We start from the raw sequence: 19,950 nt of genomic DNA on the forward strand, positions 1-19,950 counted from the left end.
CTTTTGCAGCTGGAAATGTTGCAGGAAGTAATGGAGTAATAGCCTTTCCTCTTTGCCAGGAAACTTTCCTTGAAGCTAATGTTTTTCAGTACAGGAAATCCCAAACATTCAGTTTTGTCTGTATATAAACTTAGCTCACACAGTCCAGTGAGATGTCACGCTCAGAATGGGGACCCTGATGCTCTGCCAACCCTAAAGCACCTTCTGTGATTCCAAAGCCAGATGGGAGTGTGTTCAGTAGAGTTTTCATCCTGTGTCCTTGTTAGGGCTGGGGGAGGAGGAGATGGAAGGTGTCCTTTCTTCTTTTTAAATGTTTTATTAATGCTCTTTTTTTTTTCATACCACTTTCATGTCCCAATGATTCCTACTCCCCCCTCCAAAGAATACTCTCTTCTAACAAATAAATATACTTCAGCAAAACAAATAAACATGATGGCCACATCTGAAAATATGTGTACCTCAATCTTTTCCTGTAGTATACCACCTCTATGCTGAGAGACAGGAAGCTGCTATACTATTGGTCCTCTAAAATTAGGATAGGTCACTGCATTGATCAACATCCTGAAATTTCTCAGTGTTTTTCTTTTCCATTATATGATCATAATATGAATTGTTTTCCTGGTTCTACCAGATCATATTATTCTACCTAAGTTTCTCTTAATAGCTTCTATTAGTCTTTTTTTAAACCATATCTAAGACTTCACCAGTGTTAAGAACTCTGTAAGTAAAATTCCCTCGATGTGGACAGTAAATGACTTGCCCAGTATCTCACAGTCATATGGGTCAGAAGCAGGACTGGGACCCAAAAGTTTTCCTGAATCTGAGGCCAGTTAAGCCTGCTAAGCCACACTGACTTTCTATCATTTCTTTTAGCACAAGACTATCCCAACACAATCATGTGCTGTCCTTCTAATCTTGTATAAATATTAGGAATGTGTAGTAATCCTCAATGAACTAGGATATGTGATTAACCCAAATTCTCCATTCTTTGAACATACTCAGGCCTTTGGCCCTGTTCTTCCTTTAATTTTCTGCTTCCCCTTGGTCTGAAGAAAAATGAAAGCCTGGGTTATTAATATTATTGTTGTTGCTACTGTAGAGGGGACCTGTCTAAGGGACAGCCCAGAGCACACTCCTCCTACCCCTCACAGAGTGAGGAACAACTAGAACAATGCAATTGATGGAGCTTTCTTAGCGTAGATGTGGGTTGGGTTAACTGACTATGAAGTAGTTTAAGGGTGAATTTGAAGGAGAAAGGGGGAAAGGAATCATTTAAACAACAAGCACTTGTTAGGTTCTTACTATGTGGCAGGTTCTGTGCTCCTCTCTGACGATGAAATGAAAGGAAAACAAAAACAGTCCCTGCCCTGAAGGAGCTTACATACTAATCTATATATCTATAAATTAGGGCATTCAAGATAAATACAGAGTAGATGGAAGAGAACTGTATAGGAACTGCATAATTTCATCATTGAGATGAAAGTTCAAGGGGCTGGTGGAACCAGGAAGGCTTCCAACAGGAGGTAACATTCCAGCTGCATTCTGAAAGTTGTCAGGGAAGTCAGGAGGCAGAGGTGAAGAGAGAGATCATTCTTGGCATGGGGGACAGAAGTGCAAAGTCATAGGAGACAGGGCATCCTATTTGAGGAACAGCATAGAGGCCCAGTGTCTGCAGCATGTGAAGAGGAGTCAAGTGCAAGTCTGGGTCCAGGCTATGAAGAGCTTTAAATGCCAAACAAAATAATTGCTATTTGATCCCAGAAGTAATAGGGAGCCACTGGAGTTTGCTGTGCAGAGGGAATAGCCCAGTCGGATTTGCACTAAGAAAATCACTTTGGCAGCTGTGTGGAGGATGCATTGGAGTGGAAAGAGACTTGAATCAGGGAGACCAATTAGAATTATTGCATGATTATTGTATTTATTGCAAGAGGTGTTGGGATGTCTATGAAATGAACTGTAAAGAAAGAAATTATAAGATTTAGCAACTGTTTGGATGTGTGGGGTGAGTGAGAAAGAGGAGTTTGAGATGACACTGAAGTTTCAAACCTGAGTGGTGGCAGCCTCCACAGTAATGGAATAGTTCGGGAGAGAGAAGGACTTGGAGAGAAAGTTAATGAGTTCTGTCAGCAAAGAAGTCTGAGAAGGGGCTTACAGAGAGGAAAGAGGAGAACCAAGAGGGCAGAGCTATGAAAACTCAGAAGAAAGAGTATCGAGGACAGGGGTGGGGAACCTGCGGCCTTGAGGCCACAAGTGGCCTTCTAGGTCCTTAGGTGAGGCCTTTTGACTGAGTCCAAGTTTTACAGAACAAATCCTTTTATTAAGGGGATTTGTTGCGTTAAGTTTGGATTCAGTTAAAGGGCTGCACTTGAGGACCTAGAAGGTCACACGTGGCCTCGAGGCCGCAGGTTCCCCACCCTTGATCTAGAGGGACAAGATGATCAACAGAATCAAATGCTACAGAGAGGTCAAGAAAGATGAAGACTGATTTGGAATTAAGGGATTGTTGGTAATTTTGGAAAGAACAGTTTTAGTAGAATGATAATGTCAGAAGCCAGAGTACAGAGGGTTTAGAAGAGAATGAGATCAGGAGAGGAAGTAGAGGCATGTATAAGGAGTCTTTGAAAGGACTTTAACAGGGAAGGGAAGGATGATAGCTATCAGGGATGGTTGGCTCACGTGAGGTGTTTTTGAGGATGGAGGGGAGATATGAACATTTGTAGGTAACAGGGGAGAAGCCTGTAGCTACTGAGTGATTGAAGACTAGAGAGAAAGTAGGGATGATGGTGGAAGTAATTTGGTGGAGAAGATGAGTGTGGATGGGATCAAGGCTGCACGTTGTTCTTGGCAAGGAACAGGGCCACCTTGTCATCAGAGATTGGCATGAATGAAGTCATAGTGAGCGGTGAAGTCTGAGGGACTATTGCAATAGTTTTCTAATTAATCTCCCTGCCTCTAGTGTCTTCCCTCTCCAATACATCCTCTTAGGGATTTTCCTAAAGTATAGGTCCCCTTTGCTCAATAAACTCTGGTGACTCTCTGTTACTTCTAAAATTAAATATAAAGTCCTTTGTTTGGCATTTGAAGCTCTTTACAACCCGGCCCCTTCCTACCTTTCCAGTCGTCTTTCATTCCACTTCCCTCCATTAGTACCACAATGTTGCCAAACCAGCCTTCTTGCATACAGCAACCCATCTCCCATCTCCCACCTCCATGCCTTTACGTTGGCTGCTCCCCGGACCTACCTAGAATGCCTTCTCTCCTAACTTCTGACTCATAGAATCCTTGGCTTCCTTGAAGATTCCAGTCAAGCACCATCTTCTCAAGCCTTTTCTGGTTCCCTCAGCTGTTAGTGCCATCCCTTCTGAAGTTCCCTTCCATCTACTCTGTATTTATCTTGTATGTTCTGATTTCTATGTGGTGCCCAGCACACAGTCAAAAGGCTGCACCCAAGAACCCAGAAGGCCACATGTGGCCTCGAGGCCTCAGGTTCCCTATTCCTGTTCTACAGGTCACTGACTGACAGGCCTGCACAGAACATTCCACCCCTCAGAGGCCTCCCAACCTTTTCTGCCCACAGGGCTGAGATGTAGTGGCCCTTTTTATACCCACATACAACAGGACCAGAGACAGAAAGTTATTTAGTGAGTTTATTTTCATTTCATTTCAGAGGGGAAAAAAGGGTAGAAAACACATCCGGGTGTATAAAAAGTCAGGTCTGTACAAATTCCTCTATCTACAGGCACAGGAAGGTGGGAGCATCAGTGGCAGCAGCTGCAAGTCTCCATCTGGGAGGCTTTGCAGACACAGCCCTGGGCACACTTGGCACATCCTGCTGGGCAGCAGGAGCAGCAGCCTGAGAAGGAAAGACCGGAGGTGAGTGTGAGGGAACCTGGAAAGGTCTAGTCAAAGGGACGTAGCTCAGAAGAAATGGATGGATGCTGTATTATCAAGTATCCTAATGGGAAACTAAAGGGATTTTACATCCATAGGAAAAGAGCACCGCCTTAAATCTCACCTATGGACCTCCCGAGTTGATACTCAAGCGTCCCTCTAACATGGCAGTCAAGGACAGGGTAGTTCCAGCCATAGACAGTTCCTGTACCCCCTTCCCACTCCCACACTCCGTCTTCTACTCACTCTTCTTGCAGGATTTGCATCGGCAGGATTTACATTTGCAGGAGCCTGCACAGGTACAAGAGTCACCTGGGGAGAGAGAAAAGGAAAGAAAGACGATAAGCAAAGAAACAGCCCAGAGTTCTGGATACGCTTAAGGGTGGGAGGCACAAATTTGGGATTCTTCTTTATGTTTCATTCTCCAATCTCCACCATTAATCCCCTGCTTCCAGGGCCACCAAGAACAGGCTAGATATTTTCCCAGGCTTTCCTTAAATGCAGCACCAAACAAGGTGTTCCTGTGGCTTTCTCTAGAAAGCATCTCTCATCAGGAAGGAAACGGGTCCAAACCCTGATCATAATTATGCCCCATTATTGAGAGCCCCAAACATCACTGTCCCTGCTCTTCAGGGAGCACATTTCTAGAAAAGCTGCTAGGGTCTGCTATCTGTATAAAAAAATCCCTTCTCAAGTTTACTCCTAATTCTGAGGCTCGGACTGTTGAGCATATTTATGGTTCAGAGATTTGGCTTTACGACGCTGAGAAGGAGAAAACAAAACTTTTTACTACTTCATTTAAAGAAGAAACCACCACCCTCTCCATGCCCACAGCCTCTTTCCATCTAAGCCCCCAGCCGTCCTACCAAATCAAGGCCAGCACAGAGAGGAGACCCCAGCTCAGTAGATGTCTCCAGAACCCAGGAGTCCCTTACCATTCTCGCAGTTACAGTTGGGGTCCATTGCTGGTAGGTAGATGTCAGGTACGCAGCTCTCACAGGAGAATAGACGGAAGAAAGATGTTGTGAAGGAAAGAATCGCGGCTCCTCCTTTATAGTGAAAGGACTAGGAGAGTTGAGTGCAAAAGCCCCGCCCCTTTCCTCCTCCTCCTGCTCCTCCTCCCTCCCCAAGGCCAGCCTCCTGCACACAGCCCCGGCGTTGTGCTGACTCATGCACGTTGTCGGCCTCACGAGTACTTTTCCGAAGTCCAGGAGTGCTGAGTGCAAATCTCTGGGCCCGGGCACCAGATCTTGCCTCCCACGCAACAGGGGCTGTGTGCAGAGAACAGAACTCATACCACCCCCCCCACCCCCTCGTTCCTGAATAGCCAGTCAGTCCAACCAGTCCCTCACCCCCACATTTTCACCCTCCTATCACATTTCCAGTTTAACAAGAGATCCAAGTTTACTATAAAGGTCCCTACTGTCCTTTCTGTCAGCGGACATAAGGCCGGACTTTTCTATTCCCATAATTCTTAAGTATGAGTTTCCTTCTTCTCTATTATCCTTCCAGATTTCTTTAGGAATAAGTTGAGAATTCCTGAAATAGGTTAGGAATCCTCTTAGAGCAAGGGTTCTAAGGTCTGTCCATGGACAGATTCCAGGAGTCCTTGAACCTGTATGGAGGGGGGAAAATTACACCTTTATTTTCATGAACCTCTAGCTGAAATTTAGCATTTCTTTCATCAATTTAAAAAATATACATGCATATATATATATATATACATACATACATATATATATATACATACATACATATATTATTCTGAGAAGAGAGCCATGACACCAAAAAAATTAAGGAATTTTGATCTTAGGGAGGACTTGGAAGATATGTTCAAAGTCAGTTTGGGGCTGGTGCTTCCTTGGTTTGTATTGTATCTCATTTAAGTGAGTTTCTCATCCTTGGTCAGGATCCTCTAATCAGGTTACTACCACTCCTCTGTTTTCAAATCTAGGACACAGACTAATCCTGACCTGCCTTTGGGCATTGTGTCATAGGATCTAAGAGTTGAGAGAGAACTCAGACAGCGTCTAATCCAGGGTGTCATAACCTTTTCTTGTGTCCCAGACTGTCTTAGAAGTCTCATGAAGCATTTTAACCCCTTTTAAGAATAAGGTTCTTAAATGAATAAAACACAAAGGAAACCAATTCTACTGAAACACAGTTATTAAAATATAAGCACACAGACACTAGGTTAAGAATCCCCGCATTGCTGATCTCTCCCCTCCCTGTCTCAGCAGGAATCTCCCCTGGATTCCTTGCTTCTAGAGAAACTGGTATTAAATCATTCTTGCAACAGACATTTACTGAGCACCTGCTTGTTAAGGAGTGGCCCTGCCCTCAGTGGGGTGCTGAATATAGAGAAAAAAATAACCACAATCCCTATGTTTATGGTGCTTAAAGTCTAGTGGTGGAACATGACATGGCAACAAAATTATCTGTAAAGCATGACCCTTTGAATTCTAACATGCTAAGATTGATGAAATATCTACAATACAAGACAGTACAGTAGCTCATAATTATATAGTAAAGAGAGTTTTGCAAAAAGCGTTGGCTAATGCAAACATAGAAGACATCTGAGTCTGGATAGGGGAAGGGGCTTCTGTAGTTAACCATGTACACTTATTGAAGGAAAGAATTTGGGACCAGAGAGTAAAGCCCTGACAGGGCTGGGTTGGGGGAGGGGTGGTATGCCTTACTTCACCCACACACACATTCTTTGTCTCTCTCTCTCTCTCTCTCACACACACACACACACACACACACACACACACACACACACCCCTCCATGAAGTAATAATAATAATAATTGTTGTTGTTGTTCAGTCATTTCAGTTGTGTCTGACTCTTTGTCACCCCATTTGGTGTTTTCTTGACAAAAATGCTGGAGTGGTTTTCATTTCCTTCTCCAGTTCATTTTACAGATGAGGACACTGAGGCAAATAGAGTTAAGTGACTTACCCAGGGTCACACAGCTAGTAAGTGTCTGCGGCCAGATTTAAACTCAGGGAGATGAGTCTTCCTGACTTCAGCCCTGGCACTCTAGCCGCTGCACCACTGCGTTGCCCCCAAAATAATAGCTGATATTTATATGGTGTGTGCCATATTTATTTGCCAGGCACTGTGCTGAACACTTTACAGATATTATCTCATTTAATCCTCACTATGACCCTGGGAGGATTTTATCTACTTTTATCTTCATTTTACAGAGGAGAAAACTGAGGCAAACAGAGGTTACATGACTTACCCAACAAGGTCAAATTTGAACTCAGGCTTTCCTGACTCCAGGCCCAGAACTCTTATCATAGTGCCATCTAACTGCCTAAAAAAAATAGCAAAAAGGGGTTAGATTTTTAATCATCCTCTTTAAATATAGCTATAGGTACTCTAAATTTGAGATCCTTGACCTATAGCTAACAAATAAACATACTATTGGAGGAGATGTATTATATCAATTCTAGCATTCTTGCTATGAATGAAACTACAAAGAAGTTTCAGCTAAAGGGAAAGAAGGATCATAAGATACCCCTGGGAGGGTCAAAGAAAGAAGTTATCTGAGTTAGATTTTTCATAAGCCCAAAGGCAAAAAGAAACAGTTTGTGGGACCTTTGATCATCTCATATTGTAGTATCTATGACATGTATCTGAAAAAAAAAAGGGACCATGAAAATGATTGTAACATCAATTACAAAGGATGAAGAGGTGAATTCTCAGAAGACCTCCACAAAGCCCTCCAAATGAAATCTATATACAATCTGATACTTGGTGACTTCAGTGCAAATGTGGGAATAGATTAGATGAAGAGGGTGAAAAATACATCGAGGTCAACATTCATATTTAGAATTCCAATGGAAAGTTGTTCTCCCCATTCTCCCTCAGAAAAATGTCTCAGGGTCATTCCCTTTTGCAATGGAAATAACTTAGATAGAAATAGGGACTTGAACTTTTTAGGAAATAATGATAACATTAGGATACTTTGAATGTTTATTTCTAGCTTACCTCTGCAATTTATTGCAAATTCACTATTTTGCCTTGACCCTTAAACTCCTGGGAAAAATCTCTTCTTGTTTCTCAAATTATAATAATGTACATCTGTAATCTTAAACTGGTTTCTTTCATGTTACCCTAATTCCTGGGATTGTAGATAACAGTTTTCTGCATCCTGAAACCATTCTCATCCCAAACTGGCTGTATCATCTAGTCAGTCACTGACCTAGAATATCTGGGACCTGAAAATCTGAAATAATTCTGCAGTGCATCAGAACTGGGACTTTTCTGCATATCAATCAATCAATTAATTAACAAGCATTTCTTAAGCACCTACAGCCTGAGAATTCAAAAATAAACTCTCTCTCTTCCTAACTTCCCTATTACTATTGAGAGGATCACCATCCTCCTGGTTACCCAGGCTCACAACCCAGATGTCCTCCCTGATTCTTTATTCTCTCTCATTCCTCAATATCCAATCACCAGTCAAGTCACCTTCCCTCCATTTTTGTGACATCTTTCATTTATGTCCCCTTTTCTCCACTGATATGCCCACTACCCCGATGCAGGCCCTCATTACCTCATGCCTGGACTATTTCATAGCGTGCTGGTGGGTCTGCCTGCCTCAAGTCTCTCTTAACTCCTGTCCATTGTCCACTCAGTTGCCAAATTAATCTTCCTAAAGCGCAGGTCTGACTATTCTGCCCCCACCCCCACCCCCATATTCAATAAACTCCAGTGGCTCCCTAATACCTCCAGGATCTAATATAAAATCCTCTGTTTGTTTTTAAAAGTCCTACATAACCTGGCCTGCTTCTGCCTGTCCAGTCTTCTTATACCTTACTTCTCCCCCTCTACCCCCTGCCACCCCCAGAGTTTAGCCATCCCCCACTGCCTTATTTGGTGCTACAATCAACTTAAGTCTCCCAGGAGTTATCACCACCTCCACTGCCTTCCCTCCCACTAGCTCAAGTGGGCCCTCAAGCCTCTGGGCTCCTCAGGGAGCTGGTGGAGAGCCCTCTTTGGTGCTCCAACTCCTATTATCTATCAGGGAATTGCTACCTCTCTCTCCCTCACCCAGCTGATATGAGCAGGGAAGCCTTCGGATAAATGGAGACTCAGCTCAGGTTACAGAACTGAGGAGCATTCCCTTTCAGCTCCAGACTTCCTGAAACCTCTACTAAAACTAGGGAGAATAACCTTCAATGAATCTCATTAAGATATGATGTGGCTTGTTGCTTCCTGGGTTTATCACAAAATCACCCACGAAGAAGACAAACTCACTAAATATGGGGGGAGTTTGAATAAGAGAATCTGATCTATTCCCCTTTGCAAGCATTTTTTTCAGGAACTCCAAAGTAACCATAACTCATTTGCAAGAAGGAGTAGGGCACTAATTTAATGGAAAGTAGATGCACCTAGATAGCAAAGTGGATGGAGTACAGGCCTGGAGTCAGGACGTCTTCCTGAGTTAAAATCCTGCTTCAGACACTGTGTGATCCTGGGCAAGTCACTTAACCCTGTTTGCCTCAGTTTCCTCATCTGTCAAATGAGCTGGAGAAAGAAATGGCAGACTACTCCAATATCTTTGTCAGGAAAACCCCAAATAGATCATGAAGAGTCAGACATGACCAAAACGACTGAACAACAAAACAGCAGCTGAGATCTAGATCCTCGTGATGAAATCACCAAGCCTTGGATGTAGGCAAATATGACGTGCATATATTCCTATATCTGCACCCACACACATCTGGACAAGTGCCAAAGATGGACAATCTGCCAGAATAAAGTAGAAGGTCTCAATCGGATTGGTTCACCTTTGGGAAATGGTGTCACCTTTCAATGATGAGAACCTCTAGTTCTGTAAAAGCCCATCTTTTTCTTCAACGCTGACATTCTCCACATGGTTGTAAACTATTAATAGTAATGAAAATCTACAGAATACTTTCATGTCTGTGATGCGCTTTGCTTCTGTGATATCATTTAGCCATTCTCTCCCTTTAGGGATTTGAAGGGACAAAGGTGGAGAGCAGGAAGGGAGAGCTCAGGCCCCACTGCTGGTCCCAGCGCTCATTCGAGAACCCCCTAGAGTGCTGCTGTGTCCCAGTCATCAATCCACAATTGCTGCTCCTTTCTCCTCCAATAGGCCACTTGGTGTCTTAGCTCAGCATGCTCCTCCCAAATCGAGGTGTTCATTGTTGGGATTGAAAATCTAAGAGTTTGGAACCTTGGAACCTCAACTCACCATAGTATATTTTTCCTTGTCCCAGAGTGGTTCTGGTTAAAACTACAAGTACTATTCTGCCCAATTCACGAAGGAGGAAACTGATGCTCAGTGAATTTAAGGAACTTGCTACAAGTTCATACAGCTATTAAAAGTCAGAGCCAGGCTTTGAATTTCCCTACTCAAAAGTCAGAAATCTGTCATGTATATCTTCCTCATGTTGCCTTTTTCATAGAACACTACAATCTCAGAAGAACCAAAATTGCAAGTGATGCAAACAGTGGTGGAAAGACCCTAGTGGTTCTATTAAGGCAGTAGTATGCTCTTCTCTCTTCTCTGGGGCCATCTCCAGTCGTCCTGATCCATATCGGGCCACTGGACCCAGATGGCCCTGTAGGAGAAAGTGAGGCTGGTGACTTTTCACAGCCCTTCCTCACTTAAATCCAATTCACTTGCCAGTCATGGCATCACCTTCCTGACGTAACGGTCCTGTTCGAGGATGAAAGACAAACAACAACAAGGATGACCCCAAGGATTTCTGATATCCAGAATATGTGTGACCAGAAAAGCAGCAGAGAGGGCTGCTCATGTAGCAAAAGGAAGGAATGTCAGATAGACAGCCTGTGAGCTTCATTGACATATGGTCTAGATATTAAAAGAACCAGACAGGCCTGGTTTTGCCTATATAATATTAGATGAAGAATTTAGAGAAAAAAAGTCATGCACAGAATGCTTTCCTTTCTAGGTAGAGTGGTTACAACCTTCGCTAGGGGGTACAACCCCCACCTTGATAAGATTACAGATCCAAGTCAGTTTCCCCACATCCCTGAACACAGTGTTAGGCACAGAGTAGAACCTTAACAAATAGTCCTGGGGTTCGAAGTGAGACAGTACCTACAAAAGGTATGCCAGGGTCTTTGAGTCAAAGCCAAAAAGCTGAGGTTTGCTGGAAGCTTTTGACCCAGAAAACAACAACAACAACAATAATAATAATTTGTAGGATAGTGGGGTGGTTTGCCATTTTCTTCTCCAGCTCATTTTATAGATGAGGAAACTGAGGCAAACTTGCCCAGGGTCCCATAGCTAGTAAATGTCTAAGGCTGGATTTGAACTCAAGAAGATGCAAAGTGCTTTACAACGATCATCTCATTTTATCCTTACAACAACCCTGAAAGTTAGGTGCTATTGTTATCTCCATTTTACAGATTAAGAAACTGAGGCAGACAGAGGTTAAATGACTTGCCCAGGGGCATACAGCTAGTAAGTATCTGAGGTTGGATTTGGATTCAGGTCTTCCTGATTTAGGTTCACTATACCACCCTCTCTCCTTCCCCACTCAGTCTATTTTTAGGAATGATCCCACCATATATGGACTGCTTAAGTTAATGGTTAATACCAAGCAAAGATGGAGACCACTGACTTCTCTCTCAAATGCAGACAAAGGAAAGGTTGTTTTCTCTAGACATGGATGATTTGAGGAATGAGAAATAGGAATGAATATCTCCAAATTCACTGACTGAAAGAATTGTCTCCCTATCTCTGTCTCTTTCTCTGTTTCTCTGTCTGCTTTTATATATTTTCTCTCCTACTTTCTTCTTCTCTCTATGTGTCTTTTTCTATCTCTACCTCCTCTCATTTTTCTTTCTCTTTCTTTGTCATGTTTCCTTCTCCTTCTTCCTCATTTTTCTATCCCTTTCTAGTTTTACTCTTCGGTTCTTGCTCTGTTTCTCTCCCTCCATTGCAGTGATCTGTGGTTGGGTAGCATATACATTCCTAACCCTGCACAGTAATGGAATTGATGGAAGCTGCCCCAGGAATGTCCAAAATTATATGAAGATGCCATAGTGGAAATGAAGGGGAAACCCTACAATATTCCTGGAAGTTAAGATTTTGGACATCAAGTTAGGTAATAAATGATGGACGAAGCCAAAGAAATTGAGGGGAAAAGAGAAAACACACTGAGGGGAAAACAGGCTGAGCACATTGTGTCCTTCCTGGACCATTACTTCTACCAGGGTGTGTGTCTTCTGTGGTTGGAAAAGCTGAATGAAGTGATGCAATGACAAGATTGCTTCTTTGCCCAAAAACTTGCCTTGCAGCTCATGTTTTTCATTTTAGGAAATCTAGTGCACTGAGGTCTGTCTGTCAGACAGTCAACAAGCATTTATTAAGTGCTTGATGTGTACTATGCAAAAGAGATACAAAGAAAGGCAAAAACAAAAACAAAAACAAAAAACACTAGCCCTGCCCTCAAGGAGCTCACATTCTGATGGGAGAGGTAGCAGGCAAATAACTATGTTTGTCATCAGGATATTGAAGGCGTCAACAGCAGGTAATCTCAGAGGAGAAGGAATTGGAAATGGAGGTGAGGAGAATCAGCAAATTCCCCAGCAGTTGGAAGGTGAGTGAGTCTTGAAGGAAGCCAAGGTGACTTTTCACAGCCCTGAAAATGTCAGGAATGAGGTAGAGCATTTGAGGCAGAGGGGACAGTCAGTGAAAAGACACAGTCAGGGAGGTACCTGGACCATCCTGTGGGAAGAAACTCAAGGATACAGGTGCTGCTGGATTATGGAATGTGTGGAGGGAAGTAAAATATAAAAAAACTAGAAGAGCATGAAGGGACCAGGGGGTGAAAGGTTTTAAAAACCAAACAAGATTTTATCTTTGATGCTGGAGGTAGCAGGGAGCCATTGGAGTCAACTGGGCAGAGCATGCACATGGTCAGACCTGCACTTTAGGAAGATCACTTTGGCAGCTAGGGATGTTGTGAAGATAACATGTCTGCACAGTAACAGTTTAGATTTGAAGCGTTAAATCCAAGGTTGTGAACTTGATTGACTGGGAGGGTGGTGGTACCTTCGACAGTAACTGGTAAGTTCAGAAGAGGCAAGAGTTTGAGGGTAAAAACAATTTATGATAAGTTACAGATATCTATAGGACATCTACTTTGAGGTGTCTAATAGGCAGTTGTTTATGCTAGACAAGAGGGAGATTAAGACTGTATAAGGAGACTTGAGAATCTTTGCATAGAGGTGATAGTTGAAATCATATGAGCTGACATCACAAAGTGAAGTAATGTAGAAGGAAAAGAGAAGAGGTTTCAGAATAGAGCCTTGGAGGATACTGATAATTGGTGGGCAAGACTTGGAGGAAGACCCAGGAAGAGAGACTGAGAAAGAGCAGTCAGAGAGGTAGGAGGAGAATCAGAAGAGAGATGTGGAACAAAAACCTAGAAAGTGTCCAGGAGAAGAGGGTAATCAATAGCGTCAAAGGCTACAAAGGGGTCAAGAAAGCTGAGGACTGAGAAAAGGTCATAGATTTGGCATCTAGTAACTTTGGAGAGAAGTGTTTGAGTTAAATCATGAAATCAGAAGCCAGGTTAAAAAAGATTTAGAAGAGAGTAAGAAGAAAAGAGGTGGAGGCATTGATTATATAGATGGCTTTCACATAGATTTTAGCTGTGGAAGGGAGGAAAGAAAAAGGATGAGAGACAGGGAGAGATGGATCAAGTGAAGGTGTTTTTGAGGATGGAGACATGAGTTGGTAGGCAGTAGGGAAGAAGACAGTAGAGAGGGCGAGACTGAAGGTAAATGAGAATTGGGATAAAAGAGGGAACAGTCTGCTGGAGAAAAGGGGATAAAGTGGGATCACTTGTACATGTAGAGGAATTTGCCTTGGCACAGAGAAGGGCCACCCCTTCACATGAGATGGGGTGAAGGGAGAGATAATAGTGGAAGTCCTGTGAGTGATGTGAGATAAGGAAGAGGTGAGAAGAGGGAGCTGTCCTTAAATGGTCCTACTTTTTTTTATCCATGAAATATGAATTACACGTGGCTCTCATGGGACAAAGCACGCTTAGAATATGCATCAAACCTAAAGTGCCTCCTTTTGTCATCAAAGTGGGATATGATTGTGTCCAGGGGAGTTTTCATTCTAAATGTCCTTATTGTATCCTAATGTTATATATGGCATATTTGTGTAATATGTAGTATAATATGTAGTATGTGCATCTGGGGCCACCAGTCATCTTGACCTTTGTCTTGTCACTAGACTCTGATGACTCTGAAGGAGAGATCAAGGCTGATGACTTTGTGCAGCTTTGCCCCATTCAAATTCAACTTACGGGCAAGTCAGGACATTATGCTCATGATGTCATTGGTCCTCTTGGAGAATGAAGGACCAAAACCAAAAACAGTAACATAATACAACTCCTGGCACATAGTAGGTGCTTGATAGATGTTTATTGATTGATGTTTAAGAACTCAGTGATAGTAATAACAGCTGGTATTTGTGTGATACTTTGAAATTTGCAAAGTAATTTACACACATTGTCTAATATATGTAAACACCTGATGTATCTCATTGAAACTCTTCTTCCTTTAAGACAGTTGTAACATCACCTTCTTCATGAAGCCCTGCCCAATCTTCCAATTGCTAGTGCTCTTACCCCAATAATCTTGTATTTAACTACCTTATGTTTATTTGTATTTAATCTCTTTATTCTATATGTATATGTGTACATATATACATATGTGTATATATGTGTGTATGCATATATCTATAGACATATACATAAACATAGAAATATTTATTTGTTGTCTCCCACATTAGAATGAAAGCTCCTTTTGAGCAGATATTGGGTCATTCTTTGTTCTCGTATTCCCCCATCCTAGAACAGAGCCTGGAGCATGTTGCTAATTACTAAATGTTTGTCAGCTGATTGACTGAGTTCATAACAACCCATAACAACCCTGAGTTCATAACAACCCATTCAACCTGAAATGAAGTAGGTGCTATTATAACCACTACCAGCAAGGCAACTGAGGCACAGAGGAATACCTTTTAGAGAATCACACAGCTATGTTTGCAAAAGATCTGAGGTAAAGGATTTGTATAATATTGGTTACACAAGGTATCCCAAAAGTCTTAGAGTGGTTTCAGTCTTCAATAGCTTGAAACTGCACAAAGACTTTTGTAATAGACTAAATATACACATACACACATGCATACATATATGCATACATACATATACACACATATATGTAACATGATTCACAGTATGAGACTAGAGGTCAACTCAAAATGTCAAATAGTGAAGTCTAGGCTGCTCTCTTCCATGTGAATTGTGAGGTTTATAGTAAAAGGAGCCATGGACTGGAAGTCAACAAACCTAAGGAGTCTAGTATCTAACTGGCCAAGTGATCTTGGGCAAGTCACTTCTTGTTGGCCCTATATTTCCTCAACAGTCAAATGGCAGTGTTTATTACATTATCTCTCAAATGCCTCCTAGTCACAAGATTCTTTGAATCTTGGACAGTATTTCTATCGCCCCCCCCCCCAAGTCTCCAAATCACCTCTGTCCTTAGAATCGAAATTCTGTGTTCCTTATCCCACCCCCAAAAAGATACAACTGGACCATAGACAAAAGAGGGTTCAGTGAGTTTATTGTCATATTAAGTGCTTAATAAATGCTTGTTGATTCACACATTTTATAGGGAAAAAATAGAAAAATATATCCAAGGTGTATGAAAATTCAGGCTCATACAAATTCTTCTATTTACAGGCACAGGAAGGTGGGAGCATCAGTGGCAGCAGCTGCAAGTCTCCATCTGGGGGGCTTTGCAGACACAGCCCTGGGCACACTTGGCACATCCTGCCGGGCAGCAGGAGCAGCAGCCTGAGAAGGAAAGACAGGAGGTGAGTGTGAGGGAGCCTGGTAGGGCCCAGTCCTAGGGATATAGCTCAGAAGAAATGGAAGGATGCTGTGTTATCAAGTCTCCTAACGGGAAACTAAAAGAATTTTTACAACTGTAAGAAAAGAGCACCATCCCAACTCCCATTTATCCACCTCCAGAATATCCAAATATCTCTGTCATGATAGGCCAGGACAGGTTAATTTAGGCCACAGAAAGTTTCCGCACCTCCACCCTGCCCCACTCCCCCACACATATATTCTTTCTCACTCACTTTTCTTGCAGGAGGTGCATCGACAGGATTTACATTTGCAGGAGCCTGCACAGGTACAAGAGTTACCTGGAGGGAGAGAAAAAGAAAGAGGGAAGGTGAGGAGAGAAAAAGCCCAGAGCACTGCGCAAGCTTAGGGGTAGCAGACACAGGTCAGGAATTCTCCTTTCCCTCTCATTCCCTATGCCTCAGCCCTGATCCTCGATGGTCACCCAGAAGAGTGATCAGACCCGAGGTCTTCCCAGGCTTGCCATAATGAAGCGCTGGATAGACGTCTGCCCCTCTTCTTTTCTCCGCCCCCCAGAAAAGTCTTCTCTCACCTGCAAGGGCCCAGACATAAACCTTGATCCTAACCCCGGCCATCGGTGAGAGCCCCTCATCTGACATTATAGCCCTGACCATAGCCTTCCTTTCTGCTTCTCAGGGAGAACATTTCTGGAAGGGACGCGAAAGCCTGTCCCGTGTTCAAAGCAGGGAGCCCTTCTCAGTTCTATTCCTGTCCCTGGAGCTCTGATTATTAAGCACATTTGTGGTTCAAAGCTTTAACTACAAAGCTGAAGAGGGGAAAAGAAGGAAACTTTCTGTTACTTCATTTTAAAACAAAATCGATCTCCTTCCGCATGACCACAACCTCTTTCCATCTCAGCCCATAGTCCCATCACAAACTAAGCCTGAGTTGTCCCAGCATGGGCGGAGCATCCTTGGCCTGTGGGTGTCTCCAGAACCTAGGAGTCGCTTACCGCTCACGCAGTCACAGTTGGGGTCCATGGCTGGCAGGTAGATGTCAGGCAGGCAGTTCTCACAATAGAAGAATGGGTGGAAGAAAGATGTTGTGGAGGAAAGAGCCAGATGCTCCCATTTAAAGCAGAAGGACCAGGAGAAGGAGTGCAAAGGCCCCGCCCCCTTTCCTTCCCTCGGTCCAAGGCCAGCCTCCTGCACACAGCCCCAGGGTTGTGCTGACTCATGCACTTGGTGTACTTTGGTGAGTGCAGTTCCTGGAACCCAGGGGCTGCGTGCAGATGTCTAGGCTGCCCTGGATCCTGCCTCCCATACAAGAAGGCCTGTGTGCAGAGAACAGAGTACATGCTGCATGACCCCAGTTCTTTTTTTCAGCTCCTGGCTAGCCAGTTAGTCCAACCCAGTGGGACCCAAGGTTATCAGAAAGTGGTCCTTTTGTATCTTCCTTCTTTTAGGGGGAAGAGTTCTGACCATCCCATTCCAAGATTCCTTTCACATGTTTGGCATAGAATTCACTTTTTCCTGTTAAGGGCCTTGATCAAAACCAAGCTTAGGCTCCTACCCTCTGATTATTACCCCATGAGTCCTCAGGGATGGGGATGCCCTATATGTCCGTCTGTCTCCTGGCTTCAGTAGGAACTGCTGACATGGTGAACAGTGTGGGTCACAACAGTGTCTGGGTACATAGGCAGGCAGAGGAGATAATTGGGGATTTGAGGACATGTTGAGAGGTATGGGGAAGGGCATGACTACTTGACTGAATCATCCTCCCACACCCTAACTGGGATATCAGTCTTCATTCTCTCTACACTCTCTCACTGATTATACCAGCTCCCAAGGGTTTGATTCACCTTCTATGTATCTGACTCCCAGATCAATGTGTCTGTTCCTCATCTTTCTCCTGAATTCTGGTCCGGCATCACTGACTGCCTACTGGACACTTCCCTTTAGATGTTCCTTAGGAATCTCAAAGTCAACATGTTCAAAAAACAACTAATTATCTTTGCTCAGAATTCATCCCTCTTCTCAATGTCCTTATTTCTGTTCAGGGCACCACCATCCTTTCAGTCCCTTGGGTTCTCAGCCTCACAAACACCCTCAACTCTTTTCTCTCTCTCATCCCCCTAATATCCAATCCATTGGCAAGTTTCATTTGTCCACCAGTATTTCTTTAGCTGGACTATTACAATAGTCTTCTAACTGGTCTCCTGGCCTCAAGTCTCTCCCCTTTCTAATGCAATGACCAAACAACTGCCAAAGTGATGGTCTTAAAGCACAGGTCTGATCATGTCATTCCCCTGCTCAAAAACTTTAGCGATTCCCTATTGCCCCAAGGATAAAGTACAGACTCATCTGATTGGCATTTTAAAGCATGAGATAGTCTGGCTCCAGACAAACTTTCCAAGATGATTGCACAGCATTCCCACGTTTACACCTTCTAAATTCCAGCTAAGCTGGCCTATGGAATTGGTCCCCATTCACATTCCATCTTGCATTTCTGTGCCTTTGTCTAGACTATCCTCCATGCCTGGAATGTACTCCCTCTTTATCCCGACCTCTTCAAAGCTAAGCTCAAGCCCTGTTGTTCCTCAGTCCTATCTGATTCTTATGAGTCCATCTGGGGTTTTCTTGGCAAATATACTGGAGTGGTTTGCCATTTCCTTCTCCAGCTCATTTTACAAAGGACAACACTGATACAAACAGGGTTAAGTGACTTGCCCAGGGTCACAAAGCTAAGTAAGTGTCTGAGGCTGGATTTGAACTCAGGTCTTCCTGACTCTAGGCCCAGCGCTCTATCCACTGAGCCACTTAGCTACCTCCTGATATGTGTACACATATGTGTGTATGTGTGTATATATGTATATATAGATATATAGATATGTATATATATTTTACATATATATGTATGTGTATGTATGTATGTATTTTCATGTACATTTAGACAAGTGCTTTAGACTAACAATCTGCCCAGAATTGAGAAGCAGAAGAAATTTGGAATGGAGAACATGGGAAAACCATGCAGCCCTTTCAATGATCCAGGAAATAACCCATCTTTTGTTAATATCAACATTCTTCTGGTGAAGCTGTATGATGTTAGAAGAATCAAAATGGGAGTGTCCCACGAGGTAATGAAGAGACCCCTTTGGGTATAAATAAGTTTAAGCAGCAGCAGGAAAAGGGGCAGGAAAGCTGCTTTTCAGGCTAACAGGATAGCTAATGATGTTGCCAGGAGTGAAGGGCATTTCATGGCTAGCCTGAGAGCTGCCCTGGCATTCTCTGGATATTAAAAGAAACAGAGGAAGGCCTACATAACATTGGAAGGATTTGCAGAAAGATATGATGGGCAAAAGTGGCAGAGGATGAGGTGAGGAAGAGTCCTACTTCCACCAACCCAGGGTAGACCTACACTGATATCAAAGATTGAGCTAAATCAATTTCCCCACAACACCCAAGCCAGTCCAAAGCTGCTCATGGTACAGAGGGGAGGCATAGTACAATACACATAGACATAGTACATAGTACAATCAGAGAATCTGTGTTCAAATCCTACCTCAGACTCTTACTACCTGTATGGCAAGTCACTTAACCTCTCTGGGCCTCAGTTTCCTCATTTGTAAAACAAGAATGTTGAACCTGATGACCTTTCCTCTTCTAAATCTGTAGGTCTGTTTTCCTAACAAATACTCCTGGATGTGAAAGTGAGGCAGCTGCCATAGAAGGTCCCTCAGGATTGTTGGGTCAAAGCTGACAAGCTGAGAGGGTCTGTGTGACTTGGAGGCTTCTGAATGAGGGAGAAGCCTCCCTCTTGCCTTGCTCAGTGAAACTTTGAAAGATGGATGATCAAAGATGAAAAACTGGAATGAATCTATGATCTCCCTGAAATGGAGGCAAAGGAAAAGGGGCTTTTTCCCCCTAGAGACTGAAATTTTGAGGAGTGGAAAATCAGGTTAAGTCTTCCCAAGATTGCCTCATGGGGAAGAATAGCTTTCTATTGATATCTCTTTATCTATTTCTCTATATCTCTCTATTTTTGTCTCTTTTACTTTGTCTCTCATTCTGTCTTTATTTTTCTCCTTGGGTCTCTCTCATGATTTTTGCCCTTCACACTTTTTCCATCTGTATCTCTTTCATTGTCTCAATCTGTC

The 19,950-nt window shown here is 43.1% G+C and overlaps 2 protein-coding genes across 2 annotated transcripts; both read right to left on the reverse strand.

Annotated features, from left to right (window-relative positions):
- Positions 1-3,629: 3,629 nt before the first annotated feature.
- Positions 3,630-4,933, reverse strand: LOC114048554 (metallothionein-1B-like). The gene is made up of 3 exons (XM_027869554.1): positions 4,827-4,933; positions 4,138-4,203; positions 3,630-3,853 (listed from the first exon to the last, which is right to left on the reverse strand). Exons 1-3 carry the CDS (start codon positions 4,852-4,854, stop codon positions 3,759-3,761), a joined length of 189 nt encoding a protein of 62 aa, XP_027725355.1. The 5' UTR covers positions 4,855-4,933; the 3' UTR covers positions 3,630-3,758.
- A 10,596-nt stretch (positions 4,934-15,529) lies between these two features.
- LOC114048560 (metallothionein-1B-like) lies at positions 15,530-16,940 on the reverse strand. Its single transcript, XM_027869568.1, has 3 exons — positions 16,807-16,940; positions 16,070-16,135; positions 15,530-15,779 (listed from the first exon to the last, which is right to left on the reverse strand). The coding sequence occupies exons 1-3, from the start codon at positions 16,832-16,834 to the stop codon at positions 15,685-15,687; spliced, it is 189 nt and encodes a 62-aa protein (XP_027725369.1). The 5' UTR covers positions 16,835-16,940; the 3' UTR covers positions 15,530-15,684.
- Positions 16,941-19,950: the final 3,010 nt, after the last annotated feature.

Source organism: Vombatus ursinus, unplaced genomic scaffold, assembly GCF_900497805.2.
Source record: "Vombatus ursinus unplaced genomic scaffold, bare-nosed wombat genome assembly UNPS02014793.1, whole genome shotgun sequence".
Taxonomy (NCBI): domain Eukaryota; kingdom Metazoa; phylum Chordata; class Mammalia; order Diprotodontia; family Vombatidae; genus Vombatus; species Vombatus ursinus.

Coding starts and splice junctions, on each gene's coding strand:
- LOC114048554 (XM_027869554.1), bottom strand. CDS start 4,854: ATGGACCCCAACTGTAACTGCGAGAATG. Junction 4,204..4,826: donor CAACTGTAACTGCGAGAATG/GTAAGGGACTCC, acceptor CTCTCTCCCCAG/GTGACTCTTGTACCTGTGCA. Junction 3,854..4,137: donor ATGCAAATCCTGCAAGAAGA/GTGAGTAGAAGA, acceptor TTTCCTTCTCAG/GCTGCTGCTCCTGCTGCCCA.
- LOC114048560 (XM_027869568.1), bottom strand. CDS start 16,834: ATGGACCCCAACTGTGACTGCGTGAGCG. Junction 16,136..16,806: donor CAACTGTGACTGCGTGAGCG/GTAAGCGACTCC, acceptor CTCTCCCTCCAG/GTAACTCTTGTACCTGTGCA. Junction 15,780..16,069: donor ATGCACCTCCTGCAAGAAAA/GTGAGTGAGAAA, acceptor TTTCCTTCTCAG/GCTGCTGCTCCTGCTGCCCG.